The 19,648-nt window shown below is 48.6% G+C and overlaps 2 protein-coding genes and 1 long non-coding RNA gene across 7 annotated transcripts in view; 2 read left to right on the forward strand and 1 right to left on the reverse strand.

Annotated features, from left to right (window-relative positions):
• Nucleotides 1-5,285, forward strand: part of VKORC1L1 (vitamin K epoxide reductase complex subunit 1L1) — a 77,259-nt gene extending 71,974 nt beyond the window's left edge. For both annotated transcript variants that reach the window (XM_051836347.3, XM_089321523.1), the window contains one exon: nt 1,459-5,285. In XM_051836347.3, coding sequence (XP_051692307.2) covers nt 1,459-1,685 — 227 coding nt within the window. In that variant the 3' untranslated portion in view covers nt 1,686-5,285. The remainder of the gene's footprint in view (nt 1-1,458) is intronic.
• Nucleotides 1-19,648, reverse strand: part of GUSB (glucuronidase beta) — a 53,101-nt gene that overhangs the window by 26,479 nt on the left and 6,974 nt on the right. For 2 of the 4 annotated variants that reach the window (XM_002722285.6, XM_008249655.3), the window contains 4 exons: nt 19,334-19,418; nt 16,293-16,469; nt 11,824-11,959; nt 7,346-7,670 (listed from right to left, as the gene is read on the reverse strand). In XM_002722285.6, coding sequence (XP_002722331.2) covers nt 7,501-7,670; nt 11,824-11,959; nt 16,293-16,469; nt 19,334-19,418 — 568 coding nt within the window. In that variant the 3' untranslated portion in view covers nt 7,346-7,500. Of the gene's footprint in view, nt 1-5,215; nt 5,544-7,345; nt 7,671-11,823; nt 11,960-16,292; nt 16,470-19,333; nt 19,419-19,648 lie in introns of those variants that run through there. The other 2 variants (XM_070064750.2, XM_070064749.2) reach the window with 2 other exon arrangements.
• Nucleotides 15,779-17,649, forward strand: LOC149120482 (uncharacterized). The gene is made up of 2 exons (XR_016226128.1): nt 15,779-15,829; nt 17,446-17,649. It is a non-coding gene; the product is annotated as an uncharacterized LOC149120482 (long non-coding RNA).

Raw genomic sequence — 19,648 nt, forward strand, 5'->3', positions numbered from 1 at the left:
AAGGCAGAATTACAGGGAGGCAGAGAGAGATCTGCTGATTCACTCCCCAAATGGCCACAGTGGCTGGAGCTGGGCTGATCAGAAGCCAGGAGCTTCTTCCTTTTTTTTTTTTTTTTTTAAGATTTATTTATTTATTTGAAAGTCAGAATTACACATAGAGAGGAGAGGAAGAGAGAGAGAGAGAGAGGTCTTCCATCCGTTGGTTTACTCCCCAATTGGCCACAACGGCCGGACTGTGCCGATCCGAAGCCAGGAGCCAGGAGTCTCTTCTAGGTCTCCCACGTGGGTGCAGGGGCCCAAGGACTTGGGCCATCTTCTACTTCTACTGCCTTTCCAGGCCATAGCAGAGAGCTGGATTGGAAGAGGAGCAGCCCATATGGGATGCCAGCGCTTCAGGCTAAGGCGTTAACCCACTGCGCCACAGCACCGGCCCCAGGAGCTTCTTTCAAGTCTCCCACATGGGTGCAGAGCCCAAGGGCTTGGGCCATCTTCCACTGCTTTCCCAGGCCATAGCAGAGAGCTGGATGGGAAGAGGAGCAGCTGGGACTCAAACAGGTGCCCAAATGGGACGCCAGCACTACAGGAAGTGGCTTTACCCATTACGCCACAGCACCAACCCCCACCTATTCTTATTTTGTGCTGCTCTGCATTAGCCCACTGGGTGGGAGGGTAGTTTAGTATGTTCTGCCATCTTCTCTACCCTTGAAAAGAAACACACTGTTCACATGTCGTTGGACACAGGAAATCACAAGAGTGCACGTGAAGAGTCAAGAATTTGGGCACTTTTTGGGGGGGGGGTGGAAGCCCTGGCATAGCTCACATGACTGCCTTCTTTCTTGATCAGGGTTGACCCATAGGGGGCCACCTGGCCACAGATGGTTTCCTGTACTCTAGGGTGAGCCCCTTCTGAAAGGTTTATCAAGATTTTTATTCCTTCTAGAGTAGTACCAGTCTTCTTCCATGAAGCATTTTTGACCAATTTGATCTAAAGATGGAATAACACATTTTCTTTTCCACAGAGAGGGAGTCTGTATAAAAAGGCCAGGGTGGACTCTCCCTAGATGTGCACAGCTTGGAAGGAATGGTTTTGTCTCCATGCTCTTTATTCATTAGGAGAGTTGGGGCTGTTGATCTTCTCAATCAGCTTCATTGCTTAATGTGATTGTGAAACCGCATTTTTTTCTTGGTATGCAAATCCTTAGCTATGGCTGGTTTATGAAATAATATTTCATCTGAAATACGAACAAATCCAAACATTGCAGCCATTACACTGGTATCCTGTCTGCATAGTCAACCTGCATAATCTTCAAATAGTCCGGTAGTTTTTGTTCTCAACTTTCAGAGTTTTGCAGTCAGACAAGGATTCACACACCACAGCTGGCCATGAAATGTTATCTTTTAACTCAGCCGCTGTCTCAGCATCAAGGCCTGATTGAGCCAGGTGTCTCTGTCTTGCAGGCCTCACAGCAAGCGCCGTGGCGGCTCTGATCCTCATGACGTCCTCCATCATGTCTGCCGTAGGGTCCTTGTACCTGGCCTACATTCTGTACTTCGTGCTGAAGGAGTTCTGCATCATCTGCGTCACCACGTACGCGCTGAACTTCATTCTTCTTATCATCAACTACAAACGACTGGTTTACTTGAATGAGGCCTGGAAGCGGCAGCTGCAGCCCAAGCAGGACTGACACCTGATGAACTCCTGACGGACAGTCTGAAGTCCCTTTTTCCATTAAGTTTATTTGGCAGCATTTTTTTTTTTTAATTCTTCACAACAGACACTTCCCTGAGAATCTTAAACTGATTTTTTAAAATCCTGTACATTAGAAGGGGCCCTAGCTATTTTCTGTGTCGATCTTCATTTTAAATGTGGATACAAAAAAAAAAAAAAAAAAAGGATCACCAAGCCAATCAAAGACAAGCTTTAACTTTACTTTGAAGATGTTTCTCAAATAATAAAATGTAGCCCTAGCCCCATTCCCTCCACTGTAAAGTGAGAAACCATTGCTAGTAATTCTCTAATGTGTATAAATTCAATTTCAGGTATAACAAATGTGATCATGACATGAAACTATTTTAGAATAGATGCTGTATTAAATATTGCCATGTTTACAATATGTAATATGTTTTTAGCTGACGGATTTAAACATGTAGATTCAACTAGAATCCATTTTTGTGATATTTGTAAATAAAGGTAGAAACATTGGATCCATCCCTGCAGAACTTACTGTACGGTTTAGTTGAAGTGTAGCAATGAAGAATGCAGCTCAATGTTGACTGATGAAATAGTGAAAGTAGGAAGTCCCTACCGAGCATCTCGTGAAAAACACTGACAGCCATGGGTGCAACACTGACAGCAAAAATATTAGGGTGGTTGGTTCCCTTTCATCTCCATCCTCTGAAAGGAAGAAAATGAATTTGTACATTCAAGTCAATTCTGTGTTTAGGCGTAAAACTGGATGAATTATAACCTTACAGAAGGAGCTGTGTGACCAGACCTTCAAGTCCAAGGCCTTCGGAACACTAATGATTTGGGAAATGGGTATATTTCTTTGGAGAAAAACTGGAAATATTAATATGGCATTTTCAGGTAAAGCCTCTTGACAGTAGTTGAATTTTCACAGATGATTTTACTTAATATTGGTGCCAGTCAACTAAACAGTATTAGAACTTGGAAATAACCAGTGTAAGCCCCAGTGCTCAAGGAGAATTGCCCTTCGGTCTTTCCACGGTGTTCTCATTGTTTCTTTCTGCACTAATTGGATATCTGGTTTAATTGTTTCAGAGTCGGACATTGGATCTGTGAACTTTAGGGCTGACACACTGCTCAGTTTACTTAATTGGGAGAAGTACTATAGGTAGAAATATCTAGGAGCAAAATACAGTAATGTCATCACTGCTCTATTAACTACACAAATGCAGTAAGCAGAATTTCTTAAAGTGATTTGAATAAACCTGAGTGAAATAGTGACAGTATGTTTCTATGGTTAACATCTTCTGCCAGAGTGTTAAAAGTGCCTTCTGTCTTAAAATCTCAAACCAAATATTTTGTGTGTGAATCTGGGCAGAAGTGTCCCCCCCTCCTTTCTGTCAAGTGGAAAACTTGTGTTCTGCAAAAAGGTTCTGAATGATCATTTTATTCTTTAGATTGAGAAGCAGTAGCAGTGTTTTTGCTTCCAATTCAACTAATTGTTCTGTTAAAAATAGGCAATTAGATTGGTGAGTTTTGAGTGTTCTACTTGCCTTCTTAGCGAAGGGAGGGGGCGGGCCCGCTCTGAAAAGTAAAGTGTGTACAGAGTCAGCAGCTATCTAGCAGTTTACAGCTGTTCACTGATGCAGTGTAGTCCTTCTGGCCCAAGGCAGGTATCAAATCTGAATTGTAATGAACTTTTAACCGGTCTTAACCAGTTCGTTAAAAGATAGCTTAACTCAGATTTCATCGAGGCTTATGTTTTCCCATGAATGTGAATATCTCAATGCCTGTTTTATTATGTACGTGTTGTTCTTGTATTGTCAAGTGGTTACAGAATTCTAGGAAGCACTGACTGAATGCCGGTTCCTGTGGAGAAGTCAGTCCTCTGATCTGAGAACTGTGCAGTGAGGTCATCTGTGCCAGTGTGTGTGGTTCTCCCAAGGCAGTTCACAAACTAGAGTGGAAATGGCTTCACCGTGAAGACTTCTGTGGTATTTATAACACCGCTAGTGCTAAACAAGTTCCTCGTGTCCCAGTCTCAAAAGGTTTTTGTCACATTTTGTATCAGTCAGCAGAGTATAGTTAAAGCTTGTCTTGAGGTTACAGTCTTGAAAATGTCTTCAACTCTCAAATGAGAAAACAAGGAAAGTCATTCAGCCAGACCCTTCAAGTTTTTCCTTTACTTTTATAAGCCTTGGGGAAACCACTGTTTCAGTTGTATAAAAATAAATAAATTTTTTTAAAAAGCCACATTCCTATGACGCAGTAAAATCAACGCCCCTTTTCTCGCTGCGAGATGAACATGTGCTGCCTGCAATGGCAGGAGTGTGATGCCGGTGTCTCAGTAAGTGACATATGCCCTGGAAAACTATAGGCCCTCTCCCCCCCACCACTACATTCTTCTCCACCCACAAGGGGGAGGAAATGCCATGTGATAAAGTTTGAAGATTGCTATAATTCCAGACTGAATACGTATAAACTGTGGCATTGCTGGCCACCAGGGCTGACGGCCAGGCTAGGGAAAGAATCGCTTACAGCAGGAATTCCCACTTCATGTGTTTGGAGTGGTTTATTACAGAGGAAGCCTCTATTAACAGTTATAAATATTTGAAGGGGGAAAGTATGGTTAAAGGATAAATCCTAGGGAATCTGGGTGGTTTGGAGGATTTCATTTGGTTTTTCATTGCAGCTAGCTGCTGTCAGTGAGGGTAAAACTTCTGGTGAAATAACTCAGGTTTAATTAGCTGTGTGCCAGGAATTACTTCATGTATGTATCCCCTCCTTAAATTCATTACTTTTCAAGAATGTTGAAAGTACTGACTATTTTCATACAGAAGCAAAGATGATTTGTCATGTGGTACAAGGGGTCTTTGGACCTACTTGATAAGATCCAGGACCAGGCTACAATAAAATTAAAAATTCTTTGTTGGCTTTTGTTCTTCATTTATGCCTTTTCAAAGACTGCCAAAGTGCAGAGCTGTCTTAGGCAATTACTTCATAACTTAGATCAGCAACACTGCTTGACAACCAGTGAGTACCAGGAAATCTTGTCTAGACAAATGCCAACAAAGAAACCCACTCTCATTTTCAGTAGCCTCTGGGGAGATGGACCCGACAGGCCGCCTCTGTCCTCACGAGTTGTCCTGCAGCACACAGCACGTCTTGCAGAGAGACTTTAGGCAGCAGTTATGATTCCTAGTTTGTGAGAACTACCCTTCAGCGAAACAAAAGGGGCGGGGGTGGGAGTCCAGGCTACATGGTTAAACATTTTTTTCAACAAATTAGCCCATAAAAGGTGAAATGTTTTGTTATAAAACTGTATTAAGCATGGCCTAATTATTAGGTGTATGATCTGTATAGTATGTTCCATCAGAAATATTTATTACTAGTGCTTTGAGCGCCTGAGTAAACATTCATTTGAAATGGAGTTCACTGGGCAGATTCCCCTTTAACGGAGATAGAAATGTTCTTTATCAGAGGTTTAGGGCACCATTTTGCTAACTGGTAAATAAAAACAAATGTAAATATGTAAGAATGTTTATTTGTTGCACATAACTTTTTTGGTATAAAATAAATGTAGAAGTTACCTGTGGAAGTTGTGCTGCCATTGTTCTTACACTGTAGTACTGCACTTCAAAAAGGAAGCTAAAATGAAGCCTCATAAAGCCTTATAAAGTATTCTGGAAGTTGCGACTGTGACCTTGTTTCTACAGAGCCACTGACTTTCCTCTTAGATGTCCGTGTAAGGAAGGCACAGAGTCCTTGAGAGATTCTAGCTCTTAGAGGTCCTGTGGCTTACCATCTGTGTGGTTGTCAACAACGGATGTTACAAAAGGTGTTATGGCTGACAGTTCTGTAAACATAGGAAACATACCAGTCAGATGTTCTCCACAGCTTTACTTTAGCTTACCTTGAAAATTCTAAGATGCCATCTGGGGCCGGTGCTGATTAAGCCACCATCTATGATGCCAGCCTCCCATGTGGGTGCCGGTTCAAGTCCCAGCTGCTCCACCTCCAGTCCAGCTCTCTGCTAATGTGCCTGGGAAAGCAGCGGAAGATGGCTCAAGTGTTTGGGCCCCTGCACCCATGTGGGAGACCGGGAAGAAGCTCCTGGCTTCAGCCTGACTCAACGCTGGTTGTTGCGGCCATCTGGGGAATGAACCAGATAATGGAAGCTCGCTCTCTGTCCCTCTCTGTGTCTGACTTTGAAGTAAATAAATCTTTAAAAAGAAGAAAAAGATGGCATATGCTAGAGACGAGTCCATTTGAAGTATGTTGCAGCCATCCTTCACTGACTAGAACTAATGTGTTCTATGCTAGAACCTTATGACCTCCGAAACAGACCTTGCCCCTATCTGTAGAACATTCAGGAGTGTCTGCTTAATGTTTTTTAATGTTTGTCAATGAGAGACATTATTCATTGACATTCCACTGGAATATGAAGAGCTTGAGTTCGGGGGTGATGAGAAATGGAACCTCTAGAATTCCTAATGTACTATTTGTCTTTTTAAAAACATTAATTTTCTACTTTACTTGAGAGGCAAAGAGATACAAAAATAAATAGATCTCCCATCTGCTGGTTTATAACCAGGGCCTGGCCAGCCTGGAAGCTTGGAACCCAATCTAGGTCTCCTGTGTAGGTGACAAGGATACAAGCAGTTGAGCCACCACCTGTTGCCTCCTAGGGTGCACGTCAGCAGGAAGCTGGATTCAAAGTAGAGTCAAGGCTTGAACCATCCACTCTGATATGGGATACGGATGTCCCAAGTGGCATCCTAACTGCTTAACCTACTCCCTAACTTAGCTATCTCAACTGACTACACTCATTTTTTAAAAACAGACCTGGAGATGCCGAAGATTCAGCTAAATTTTCCTTCCATGGAACTTCCTGTCCCTTGCAAGGGACAGCCATAAAGGGTTGCACACTGAGACATGAGAATCAAGCAGAATTGAAGCAATTCGCGTTCTGTATCAAGAACTGTTATTGGCTGCTTGTCCTCCATTTGATTGCTCTCCAAAAGAGTACTTGCCCGAGCATGGAGCTTTAAAACAGGATCATGGAATGTGCAAACGTTAGAATTATGCACCTTACTTGCCTGTATGGAGAGTGGGAGAAAAGACTCCTTGGGGGGGGCTGTGCTCTGGGAGAGGGCCCAGAGGATCTCCTGAGGTACCAAAGCGTGGGGCAGTCACCAGTGGGCCCAGCCTGGTTAAAGAGGCCTTGCCACAGTCAGCATGACAGCCGGTGGGCTGTCCATCTGTCGGGACTAGACTCTGGCTGCGGGAGGAGCGGTGTCCTAGGAGGGCTGGTTACCTCTGACACTCATCAGCACGAAAGCCTCATTATGTGTATCGACCAGCTTAACAGGAAACTGGCACATAGACCTGGCTAATTACTGCACTGCCAGGGCAGTTCTATAAATCACTTAGGCCACGCGGGACATCAGCCCATGTGCAGGGCTCACCCGCGGCTATGAAAGCCTTTGGCGCTCTCACTGGGTCAGGGCTGGCCTAGTTGCAGGCGCCGTGGAAATGGCGTGGGTGAGTGAGGCAGCGGTTGGACGAGGGCTGAAACGTGTTACGGCTATGAAGACGGCCTGACCTCGATCGGAGATGCCTGTCGGCAGCACAGAGCAATCACTTGGCGCTGAACTCTTTATTCTCATACGAGAAAAGCTTTTATTTTTCCCCTTGGAGGTGCTCTTCCAGCAGAGTGCCGGAAGCCTTCTGGCAGTGCCCTGAACAGTCCCGGGAGGCACTTGTTCCGTGGAGGTGGCTGCTGAGAGGCGGCCCCAAAGGTAGTTCTGGCTTTAAAAGGTAAAAGGGCTGTTGCCCTGGCACTGCGACCTCACTGTGGACCGGTGGTACCTGGTTTCATTGGCGAGCCTCCAGTAGCGATCTCGCAGGAGGAAAGCTGCACTTTTTGGCTGTCTCTGACGAGTGAAGATCCCCTTCTTATTCCCAACTGGTCTCTGCGGGGCTAAAAAAATAATAAAAATTTAAAAAACAACAATAAAGGCAAACAAAGCATTTCAGATGACTTCTGCCCCCGGAATTGGAGACTAAACTGGAGGCAAACTGGAGCCCAGCTGGGTACTCAATAGAAATGGCCATTGCTAGGGTCGCTGCTGTGGCATAGTGGTTAGAGCTGCCACCTACAGTGCCGGCATCCCATGTGGGCACTGGTTCGAGTCCCTGCTGCTCCACTTCCCATCCAGCTCTGTGCTATGGTCTGGGAAAGCATTAGAAGATGGCCCGTGTCCTTGGAAGAAACTCCTGGCTCCTGGCTTCACATCGGCACAGCTCCGACCATTGCAGCCAGCTGGGTAGTGAACCAGCGGATGGAAGACCCCTCTGTCTCTGCCTCTCCTTCTCTCTGTGTGTAACTCTGCCTTTCAAATAATAAATAAATAAATATTAGAAAGAAATGGCGGCCGGCGCTGCGGCTCACTAGGCTAATCCTCCGCCTTGCAGCGCCGGCACACCGGGTTCTAGTCCCGGTCAGGGCGCCAGATTCTGTCCCGGTTGCCCCTCTTCTAGGCCAGCTCTCTGCTGTGGCCCGGGAGTGCAGTGGAGGATGGCCCAAGTGCTTGGGCCCTGCACCCCATGGGAGACCAGGATAAGCACCTGGCTCCTGCCATCGGACCAGTGCGGTGCGCCGGCCGCGGCGGCCACTGGAGGGTGAACCAATGGCAAAAAGGAAGACCTTTGTCTCTCTCTCACTGTCCACTCTGCCTGTCAAAAAAGAGAAAAAGCAAAAAAAAGAAAAAGAAATGGCCATTGCTGGACCTAAAGTAACAACTTGGAGGTTAAAGCATTACATGCCACTGCTCCCCCAAAACACCTCAGCCCCTGCTGTGTGAATTTCCAGCCCATTAGGGGAAGAAATTCAAAATCATTTATATCTGTGGTTTTTTTCATTTGAGAGACAGCACTCTTCACCTGCTGGCTCATTCTCCAAAGACCCATAATGGCTGGGGGTGGGCCAGGCCAAAACCAGGAGGAGCCCCAAACTCAATCCGGGTCTCCGACATGGATAGCAGTGAACCAAGTACTTGAGCCATGGCCTGTGGCCTCCTGAGGTGCACATGAACAGGAAGCTGGAACTGGGGGTGCAGCCAGCACTGGAACGCAGGCACTACATGGGATGTGGGCATCTCAGCTGTGCGGCACCAAATGCCTACCCCCCCCCCAAAAAAAACTGATCTTTTATTTACAAAATAACATTTTGAGTACCCAGGTGCTTGGAATTTGGGGCAAAGGGGAACTGAGACAGAGTTATTCCGGAAAAGGCTGGCCCTTCCTGAAGAGCAGGTGCAAAAACCTTGGCCTATGGGTGATACAGGTTTCAGGGTCTGCCCAGGCCAACTTCCGGCCTGGATACTCCTGCTGGGGGTCAGTTTCCCAGAGCTGGAATTGGGAGGGGAATAAAGCCAACAGCAGCTTGTAAGGGCCACACCTTCAGCTTGCTTTCCTTCCACCCCTACCCACAGAGAGACCACAGCTAAATGGAAAAGAATTTTCCTGCCCAGAAGCTCAGGACAGGGGCCAGTGTTGTGGCAGTGGGTTAAGCCATCACTTGCAATACTGGCGACCCAAATTGGCACAAGTGCTCCTCTTCCAATCCAGATCCCTGCAAATGCACTTGGGAAGGCATCAGAAGATGGCCAAAGTACCTGTGCCCCTGCCACCCATGTGGGAGACCTGAATGGAGTTCCTGGCTCCTGGCATCAGCCTGGCTCAGAAATGGCTATTGATGGCCATCTGGGGAGTAAACCACCAGATGCAAGATTTCTCTCTTTCTCTTCCTTTTAATCTCTGTGTTTCTCTGTGTCACTCTGCCTTTCAAATAAATAAAATTTTTTTTTGATATATTTGTTATTTGAAAGAGTTACACAGAGAGAGAGAGAGAGGTCTTCCATCTGTTAGTTCACTCCCCAATTGGCTGCAATGGCCGGAACTGCACCAATCCGAAGCCAGGAGCCAGGAGCCTCCTCCAGGTCTCCCACGTGGGTGCAGGAGCCCAAGGACTTGGGCCATCTTCTACTGCTTTCTCAGCTCAGAGCAGGGAGCTGGATAGGAAGTGGAGCAGCCGGGTCTCGAACCAGCACCCATATGGGATGCCGGTCCTGCAGGCGGTGGCTTTACCTGCTATGCCACAGCGCCAGCCCCAATAAATCTTTTAAAAAAAAGTTCAAGACTAATTTCTTCTACAACAGGCAAATACCAGGCACTGTCAAGCACGTGGCCAAATGAAATCGGACATCAACCTACAAGGAATTGGGGAATGCATTTGCCACAGCAGCTGGGATTCTATTTTAGGATGCACACATTCCATACTGGAATGCCCGATTTTTTTTTTTTTTTAAGATTTATTTATTTATTTGAAAGTCAGTTACAGAGAGAAAGAAGAGTTCTTCCATCCTCTGGTTCACTCCCCAAAAATGGCCACAATGGCCTGGTCAAAGCTAGGAGCCAGGATCTTCTTCTGGGTCTCCCAGGTGGGTGGCAGGGGCCCAAGCACTTGAGTCATTTTCCACTGCTTTCCCAGGCTGTTAGCAGGGAGCTGGATTGTTAAGTGGAGCAGCTGGGACATGAACCAGTGCCCATATGGGATGCCAGCACAGCAGGTAGGGGATTTACCCACTAGGCCACAATGCTGGCCCCTGGATGCATGGTTCTTACCTGGCTTCCCACTAAAGCACATCCTGGGAGACAGCAGATGGCAGCTCAGGTAGCTGCCATCCACTTGGGGGAGTTCCCCAGCTCCTGCCTTTAGCCTGTCCCAGTCCTGGCTGCTGCAGGCATTTGGAGGGCAAACCAGCAGATGGGCAACCTCTCTCTGCTTCATTATCTTTCTATCTCTCTGCCTTTCAAATAAATGAGAGTTAAAAACAGAAGCAACCTACAAGGTGATAGGCATTATTCTCACTTTACTTATGCAAAGCTTACGTCACTCAGCTAATTTCTTACTCCACAAAAATCCAGGTATTCCCAGGTGCCATTCTCATTTGTTAAGCAGAGTAGAGGTTCGGGTCCTCATTCTTTTTTCCTCTTGACCTCATCTCTCCTCATCTCATCGTGTTCAAGGCTAATTTATCCCCTTTCTATTCTAGTCTTTGGTTAAGCCTTAGCCTTTCAGAGGCCCATCTTCCCCAAAACATGGACCATCATTCCCACCACAACCATAGTCTTCTCCACTCACCTAAAATGCCCTCCTGTGTTGACGGTGAGCCAGGAAACTAGAAATCATGTGTGGGAAGAAGCCCGAAATACTCAGAACTTAGCTGAAGTCACCCTCATCTCTCCCCACTGCTGAAGTCCCAGAATTACTCTCTTGGAAGACTTAAACACCCCTGCACCCAGACGTGCTTTGAAACTTCTATTTTGGTGAGCCTTTTTTTTTTTTTTTTAAGATTTATTTATTTATTTTGAAAGAGTTAGATAGAGGGAGAGACAGAGAGACAAGGATCTTCCGTCCTCTGGTTCACTCCCCACATGGCCACAATGGCCAGCACTGGACCAGGCCAAAGCCAGGAGCCAGGAGCTGCTTCTGGGTCTTCCGTGTGGGTGGCAGGGGCCCAAGCACTTGGTCCATCTGCTGCTGCTTGGCCATTAGCAAAGAGCCGGGCTGGAAGTAGAGCAGCTGGGACTCGAACTGGGACCCATCTGGGATGCTGGCACAGCAGGTGGTATCCCCACCCACTATGCCACAGCGCCAGCCCCGAGCCTGCTTCTTCCCAGTGAATAATATGCAGGTAGGCTGACCTACCTGTCATTTCTCAGGCTCCGTGCCCTACTCTGGGATAATAAGTATCCCAAAGTAAACCCAGTCCGAGGGCGAGTTCTGCTTCATGGTGTTGTGAAATACACAACGGCAAGTTGGCCACGTCTGCCCCAGCACAGTGGACTGTCCTGTTTGCTGTCTGGCCATGAATGCTTTGTACAGCAGGTGCGTGATTTCTTTGCTGCTGGTTTGGTTTACTTCTAGGAGTTCTCTGTGCAGCTGGCATTCACGAAATCAGCTTTCCCCTTTTTGGTTTCCAGTATTCTCACAACCAAATACCTGGGACCGAAAAGCCCACCTGGAAAAATTAGAATCCGTACCTGCCCCCAAGCCCACTGCCACTTACTCTGGTTGGTCATAAAATCCGCAAAATTCCAAATGAGCTCCCCCACCACGTATTCTTTGCGTTTCTGGTCTAGAACCAAGTGGTACTGCTCCAGCATGCTTTTCTGGTACTCCTCGCTGAACATCAGAGGAGGGTCCTGGGATTCGAGGCAAAGAGAATTTATAAGTTAGAATTGGCAGATGTGGGGCTGGTGCTGTGGCTTAGCGGGTAAAGCCGCTGCCTGCAGTGCTAGCATCCCATATGGGCGCCTGTTCGAGTCCCGGCTGCTTCACTTCCAATCCAGCTCTCTGCTATGGCCTGGGAAAGCAGCGGAGGCTGGCCCAAGTCCTTGGGCCCCTGCACCTGCGTGGGAAGACTTGGAGGAAGCTCTTGGCTCCTGGTTCAGCTCTGGCCATTGTGGCCATTTGAGGAGTGAACCAGTGGATGGAAGACCTCTGTGTGTGTGTGTGTGTGTGTGTGTGTGTGTGTGTGTGTCTGTCTGTCTGTCTCTACCTCTCTCTGTAACTGTCTTTCAAATAAATAAAATAAATCTTTAGAAAAAAAAGAATTGACAGACCATGTACAGGTTAGATAAAAATAAAGGCCCCCTTGCTGAGGACCAAAATACCTGTCCTCACAGTGGTATGTAGTGGTGTAGACATAGCCAGGCTAGGACGTAACCCGAAGTCAAACAAGATTAAAAAAAAAAAGTAACCAATACCGCTTTATTTATAAACACAACTTGATATTTGCTTTATCTTAGCTTTTCTGTCTCTGTCCTGTCTTAAAGCTGAATGATGCTGGAAGTAGATATGTGCTTGCCTTGAGCTTTCCATCGCTGCCAGTGCATCACTTGGGAACTAGCGCGACTCAGCGCGACTCAGACGGAACTCGCCTCAGCCCCATGTGCAGCAGGTCGGGGCAAGGAGCTGCTCGTTGAGCCCCTTCATCCACGCAACAAATAATCTCCCATCTGCTTAGGTGACAGGCATTGCAGACATAATGATGAACCAGAAAGGAAAGGCTCTGTAATCTGGCAAGGAAGAGACGTGTCCCGTCATACATGATGATGGTGAACAGGGAGAGGGCACAGATGGAGGTGGGGACGGCAGCCAAGCCCCCTGAGACAAGGCGACAGCCTCCCCGAGGGCAGTGCTAGGCTGAGACTGCCCCACGCCGAGATGTGGATTCAGTACCCAGTGAAGTGCTGTGTGCTGCCTGCTAAGATGTAACCCTGGGAAAGATGTCCTGGGGACGCAAGGTCAAGTTTTCATCTCAAGCAAACGTTTTGGAGGCTCAAGTCTCAGATGTCCAAAGATGCTGCTGCTCCATCATTTTAGGGGAGAGCAAAGCCCTGACTTTCTTTTCCAATGAAAGGGACTCAAAAGGCTGTATAACATACACTGAGAAGGCCAGCACCACGGCTCACTTGGCTAATCCTCCGCCTGCGGCGCCGGCACCCCGGGGTTCTAGTCCCGGTTGAGGCGCCGGATTCTGTCCCAGTTGCTCCTCTTCCAGTCCAGCTCTCTGCTGTGGCCTGGGAGGGCAGTGGAGGATGGCCCAAGTGCTTGGGCTCTGCACCCGCATGGGAGACCAGGAGGAAGCACCTGGCTCCTAGCTTCGGATTGGCACAGCAAGCCGGCCATAGTGGCCATTTGGGGGGTGAACCAACGGAAAAGGAAGACCGTTCTCTCTATCTCTGTCTGTAACTCTGCCTGTCAAAAATAAAATAAATAAATAAATATACACTGAGAATACAACTCCAACATTGAACCATGCTCGCTTCCATGTCCACAGCTGAATGAGGGCAGGGCATGACATAGACGTCTTACTTTGTTTTAATGGACATGAACCTGCACTGTCTCATACAACAGCCTCTAGCCACATGTGGTACTTAAATTAAAACTAATAATGAGGTGTAGCGGGTAAAGCCACCGCCTGCAGTACCGGCATCCCATATGGGCACCGGTTCGAGTCCGGCTGCTCCACTTCCAATCCAGCTCTCTGCTATGGCCTGGGAAAGCAGTAGAAGATGGCCCAAATCCTTGGGCCTCTACACCCGTGTGGGAAGACCCAGAGGAAACTCCTGGCTCCTGGCTTCAGATTGGTGCAGCTCTGGCCATTGCAGCCAACTGGGGAATGAACCAGCGGATGGAGGACCCCCCCCCCCTCTCTCTCTCTGTGCCTCTGCAACTCTTTCAAACAAATAAAATAAATCTTAAAAAATAAATAAATAAATAATAGGGTACAGTGATTAGGACGTGGCTTGTCAGAGTGCCTGGGTTTGGGTCTTAGCTCTGCTTCTGATTCCAGCTTCCTGCTAATTTAAAAAAAAAAAAAAAGAGGTGGGACCACTGCTGTGGTATAGCAGATAAAACTGCCACCTTCAATACTCACATCCCATATTGGTGCCAGTTTGAGTCCTGGCTGTTCCTCTTTCTATACAGCTCCCTGCTAATGTGCCTGGGGAAGCAGCAGAAGATGGCCCAATCATTTGGGCCCAAAAGAAACTCCCGGCTCACTGATTTGGCTTGGCTCAATCCTCGCTATTGTGGCCATTTGGGGAATGAATTAGTGGATGAATGATCTGTCTATCTCTTCCTTTCTCTCTGTTACTCTTTCAAATAAATAGATAAATCTTTAAAAAAAAAAATAAACAGTAAATCAGCTCAGCCATACTAACCACGTGTGCAGTAACCAAGTTCTGGACGGTGCAGAGAGTGCTACCCCTGCCCTAGTCACGGCTACCCTTCCCATCCTTGCAAAGGTTCTCTCAGTTTCCATCCAGACTCTGGGAGTTTCTTAAAGATTCAGAGTTGGTCACCCTTCAAAGAGGGAAAAGAAATGTATACATCTATGAGAGATTTTCCCATATCTTACTACTTTGTAGAAATGGCATTCTACATAAGCAAGATGAATTTAAGGGTGCAAACAGAAAAGTATAGCCCACCATGGGTAGCTGTTAACACACCTTAAGAAGTGTGTATCGGCGCCGCGGCTCAATAGGCTAATCCTCCACCTGCGGCACCGGCACACCAGGTTCTAGTCCCGGTTGGGGTGCCAGATTCTGTCCTGGTTGTCCCTCTTCCAGGCCAGCTCTCTGCTGTGGCCTGGGAGGGCAGTGGAGGATGGCCCAAATCCTTGGGCCCTGCACCCACACGGGAGACCAGGAGAAGCACCTAGCTCCTGGCTTCGGATCAGCGCGGTGTGCCGGCCACAGCACGCCAGCCGCGGCAGCCATTGGAGGGTGAACCAACAGCAAAAAGGAAGACCTTTCTCTCTTTCTCTCTCTCTCTCCACTCTGTCAAAAAAAAAAAAAAAAAAAAAAAAGAAGAAGAAGAAGTGTGTATCAACAATGGGTGGCAGGAGTCGTGACAGGCAGGTAGGCAGGTAGAGGTGACAGAGCTATGGGAGTGGGTGAAGGGCTGGCTATGGTTCAAGGAGCCAGATGAAGGAGCAGGTGCTTGGTGTGGAAGCTAAGTCACCACTTGGGACACCCACATCCCATATCAGAGTGCCTGGTTTGAGTCTTTGCTACTCCACTTCCCATCCAGATTCCTACTAATGAGAACCCTGGGAGGGAGCAGGTGATGGCTCACGTGCTTGGGAGATCAGGATGGAGTTCCAGGCTCCTGGCTTTGACCTGGCCCAGCCCTGACTGTTATGGGCATTTGGGGAATGAACCAGCAGATGGGAGATCTCTCTCCACCTGTCTGTCTGTCTCTGTCTCTGCCTTTCAAATCAAATGAAAATAATTAAAAGGAAAAAAAAAAGCCCACATAAAAAAAAATTCCCCAAATACACAGCATTGTATCTTTGGTAAGGAAATGGGCAAAAAAAAAAAAAGAAGAGCAAAGCTGATGATTAAACATTGCTCCCAAGATTTCACTCCTTCCCCCAATATTATTTAGCACCTGCTGTGTGTCACACTGCTGAGTGCTCAGGAAGCAATAATCAGTAGGATTCCTTCTCTCCCCTAGAGCCCACAGCCTGGCCAAGGTCAAGAGCAAGAAATTCTGACAGACAGGTAGGTACTCTTCCTGGAACAGGTGGGATAAACCTCCCCAAGAAGGGACAGCTGAGCCGAGACGTGGCATCTGTTGGTGAATGTGGTGCTAACACGGGCGTCACAGGCAGAGACAGCAGCCCTGCTCGTCCCCATGCAGCGGAGGCTCTTCATTAGCTGGGAGTGAAAGGAGAGAAAAGAGATGAAACACAGGACAGGGGAGGTAGCAAAGGACATCACTGCCCTGATCAGGAATGAAGGTTTGGTCCCGTGGACCGGGGGAGCTAAGGACAGGTCTCCGAGGTCTGGATTTGCTGGTGGTGGCTGCCTATGAGGACGCAGCCAGTGAGGCAGGTGTGACTGTAGGGCAGCAGGGGCTGCAGAGGGGGCAGGGGCCCCAAGGAGCTGAAGGGAAACCATCAAGTGCCGCTTGAGGAAATGAGGAGTGGGTGGCGCACCAGGCAGAATGCAGTGCACAACCTACCTGGTGAAACCCTGCGATCGTCTCTGCTCCGTACTCGCTCTGGATGATGGGCTTCTGGTGGGCCCTGTACCAGTTCTCAAACTGGGTCTCCAGCTGCAGCTGAATCAACTCCAGGTGCCCGTAGTCGTGATACCAAGAGTAGTAGCTGTTCACGCAGATCACATCCACGTACGGAACCTAGGACGAGAGCGCCGAGGCGCGTTCACTAACCAGGGGATGCAAACAGTGTCAGGACCCCGGCAGAGAAGGTAGGAAGGCGACGCAGAGGGTGAGAGTCAGATCCTGGGGATCACCCCGCTCCACGCGTAGGAAGTAGTCAGGAAGGGACCCCAGGCAGCAGCAGGTCTACGGTGCTGGGCTGACACTCCTGACCCTGCTGGAGAGGACTCCACAAAACCTTCAGGGTGCCCCAGCTGGAATCTAACATCACCTGTTTGGCTGTGTACACCTGTCTCGTAATAAATGCGAGTGTCCGGAGTCTGCCCTTGGACTGATGTGGTCTATCCATAGTGCCTCTGCCCACTTTGGGGGTGGGAAGATGTAGGCAGGAGAAAGGAGAAAGCTGGGGGCAGGTGTGGGTGGCAGCACGGCTCAGGGATCACAGACTGTCAGTGAGTCTGGCAGCCTCTCCCAGGGACAGGCACAGGGTGTCCAGCAGAGCCTTCCTGTCCCCATGAAGGACTGGAACTTGGGGAGGGCATTTGGTACAATTGTTTCAATGCCACGGGGGACACTGGATCCCCTATCAGAGCGCCTGGATGCCGATTCCCACTCCACTGTCGCCAATCCAGCTCTGTGCTAGTATACACCCTGCAGCAACAGATGATGGCTCAGGGACTTGGGTCCCTGCCACCCATGTGATACCCAGATGGGTTTCTGGCACCTAGCTTTGGCCTGGAATAGCCCTGGCTGTTGTAGCCATTTGGGGAGTGAACTAGCAAGAGGAAGCTCTCTGTGCAATGCTAGAGTTCATGGCAGCCTTTGTATGTCTTGGGAGGAGGGAACATCTGGCTGACATAGCTTTCCCTATCTGTGCTAAAATGATGGCTTCAAGGGGCCGGCGCTGTGACGTAGCAGGCAAAGCCACCATCGGCAGTGCCAGCATCCGATATGGGCGCCAGTTTGAGTCCCAGCTGCTCCACTTCCCATCCAGCTCTCTGCTATGGCCTGGGAAAGCAGCAGCAGATGACCTGAGCACTTGGGCCCTTGCACTGGCTTCGGATCAGCACAATTCCGGCTGTTGTGGCCAATTGGGGAGTGAACCAGCGGATGGAAGACCTCTCTCTCTGTCTCTGTCTCTGCTTCTCTGTAGCTCTGCCTTTCAAATAAGTAAATAAATCTTTAAAAAAAAAAAAAATGATGGCTTCACAATGTGTGTGCACAATGATTTCTCATCCACTTTTTTTGACAGTGAAGGACACTTTCTTGCTCCTGTGTCTTAGAGCTACAGGGCAACTCCACAGTGTCCAAGGGGCTGCTGTAGCCAGACTCGTAAGTGCTGGGATGCAGGTGCAGCCACATGGGGTGCAGGACCGGCCTGGGTGCAGCCCATGCAGAGGCGACAACCGGCTATAGACCTTACCCCTTCCACACTCAGTCTGACAGTGGTTCCCAAGCTGCTTGGCCACTGAGATCACTACGGAGCTTTTCAAAAGCCCAGGTTTGGGCTTTTAAACCCCAGGTTTGGGGTTGTGGTACAGTGCCACTTGTGACACTGGCATCCCATATGAGCACTGATTTGAATCCCATCTTCTCCACTGGCAATCCAGCTCCCTGCTAATGCAGCTGGGAAAGTGGTGGAGGATGGCCCAAGTGCTTGGGCCCCTGCTACCCACAGGGGAGACTTGGATAAAATTCCATGCTCCTGGCTTCGGCCTGGCCGTTATAGCCATTTGGGAAGTGAACCAGTGGATGGAAGATCTCTCTTTCTCTCTCTCCTCCCTCCCCCTTTCTGTAACTCTGCCTTTCAAATAAATAAATCCTAAAAACCAAAACAAAATAAAACTCAGGTTCAAATCCTGGACTTAAAAAAATCAGAATCTGGGGCCAGCATTGTGGTATAGTGGGTTAAGCCTCTGCCTGCAACCCGGGATCCATATGGGCATTGGTTTGAGACCCAGCTCTCCGCTCTGATCTGGCTCCCTGCTGGTGTGCCTGGGAAAGCAGCGGAGGATGGCTCAAGTTCTTGGGAACTTGCACCCACTTGGGAGACCCAGATGAAGCTCCAGACTCCTAGTCTGAAGCCCAGCCCAGTCCTGCTCATTGCAGCATCTGGGGAGTGAACCAGCAGCGGATGAAGACCTCTCTTTTTGTTTTTTAAAGATTTATTTATTTATTTGAAAGGCAGTGTTAGAGAGATGCAGATGCAGAGAGAGAGAGAGAGGTCTTCCATCCAATGGTTCACTCTCCAAATAGCCGCGATGGCCAGAGCTGAGCCAATCTGAAGCCAGGAGCCAAGAGCTTCTTCTGGGTCTTCCACATGCGTGCAGGGGTCCAAGCACTTGGGCCATCTTCTACTGCTTTCCCAGGCTATAGTAGAGAGCTGGATCGGAAGTGGAGCCCATACAGGATGCCAGCACTGTACGTGGTGGCTTCACCCACTATGCCACAGTACGGCCCCCCTCTCTCTGTCACTCTGCCTTTCAAATAAATAAAGTACATCTTTAAAAACAACAACAACAACAAAAAAAAACTTCCCTCAGAGATTCTGCCGATTGGCCAGGTTTGGGAAACCCTGGGCCAAGGGAACTGAAAGCATTGACATTTTAAATTCAGGTGCATAACATTAAATTCAGGTGTCAAAAATACTGAGTCCACACTGAGAACAAAGTGCTTCCCCCCTCTAGGCACTGCCTCCAGGAAGCCACACTGCCTGGGAGGTCAGCAGGTGGGCAGTTAGCGTTCACCTGAAGACCATCCGTGAACACAGCTGCACCGCCCACCCGCGGCTCTTCCAGAAGTTCAGGTTAGCAAGCATCAGGACAGGACTAAAAAGAGGCAGGCAAAGGAGGAGAGGACCCCTCCCTCCCAGCCCGGCTCACCCCCAAGTCTGTCGAATAGTTGGAGTTGGTCACAAAGGTCACGGGCCGGGAGGGGTCCAAGGCTTTGGTGTGGGCAATCACGGTCCTGTCCGTGGCGGGGCAGAAGACACAGGCTCCATCAGTCCACGGAGTCCACTCTCTCACCCTCTCCCTCCCGCGCACCCTGGCCCAAACCCGCCACAGCCGCACTTTTCCTCCCTGCCGCTACAGAGGTGCGTCGAAAAGTCTGCAGAAAATGGAATTAAAAGATAAGTCTGGAGGTTGGTGCTGTGGCGTAGTGGGTAGAGCCACTGCCTGCAGTGCCGGCATCCCATA

The sequence above is a fragment of the Oryctolagus cuniculus genome, chromosome 19, assembly GCF_051225735.1.
Source record: "Oryctolagus cuniculus isolate XC-2025 breed Fujian yellow rabbit chromosome 19, ASM5122573v1, whole genome shotgun sequence".
NCBI classification, from domain to species: Eukaryota; Metazoa; Chordata; class Mammalia; order Lagomorpha; family Leporidae; genus Oryctolagus; species Oryctolagus cuniculus.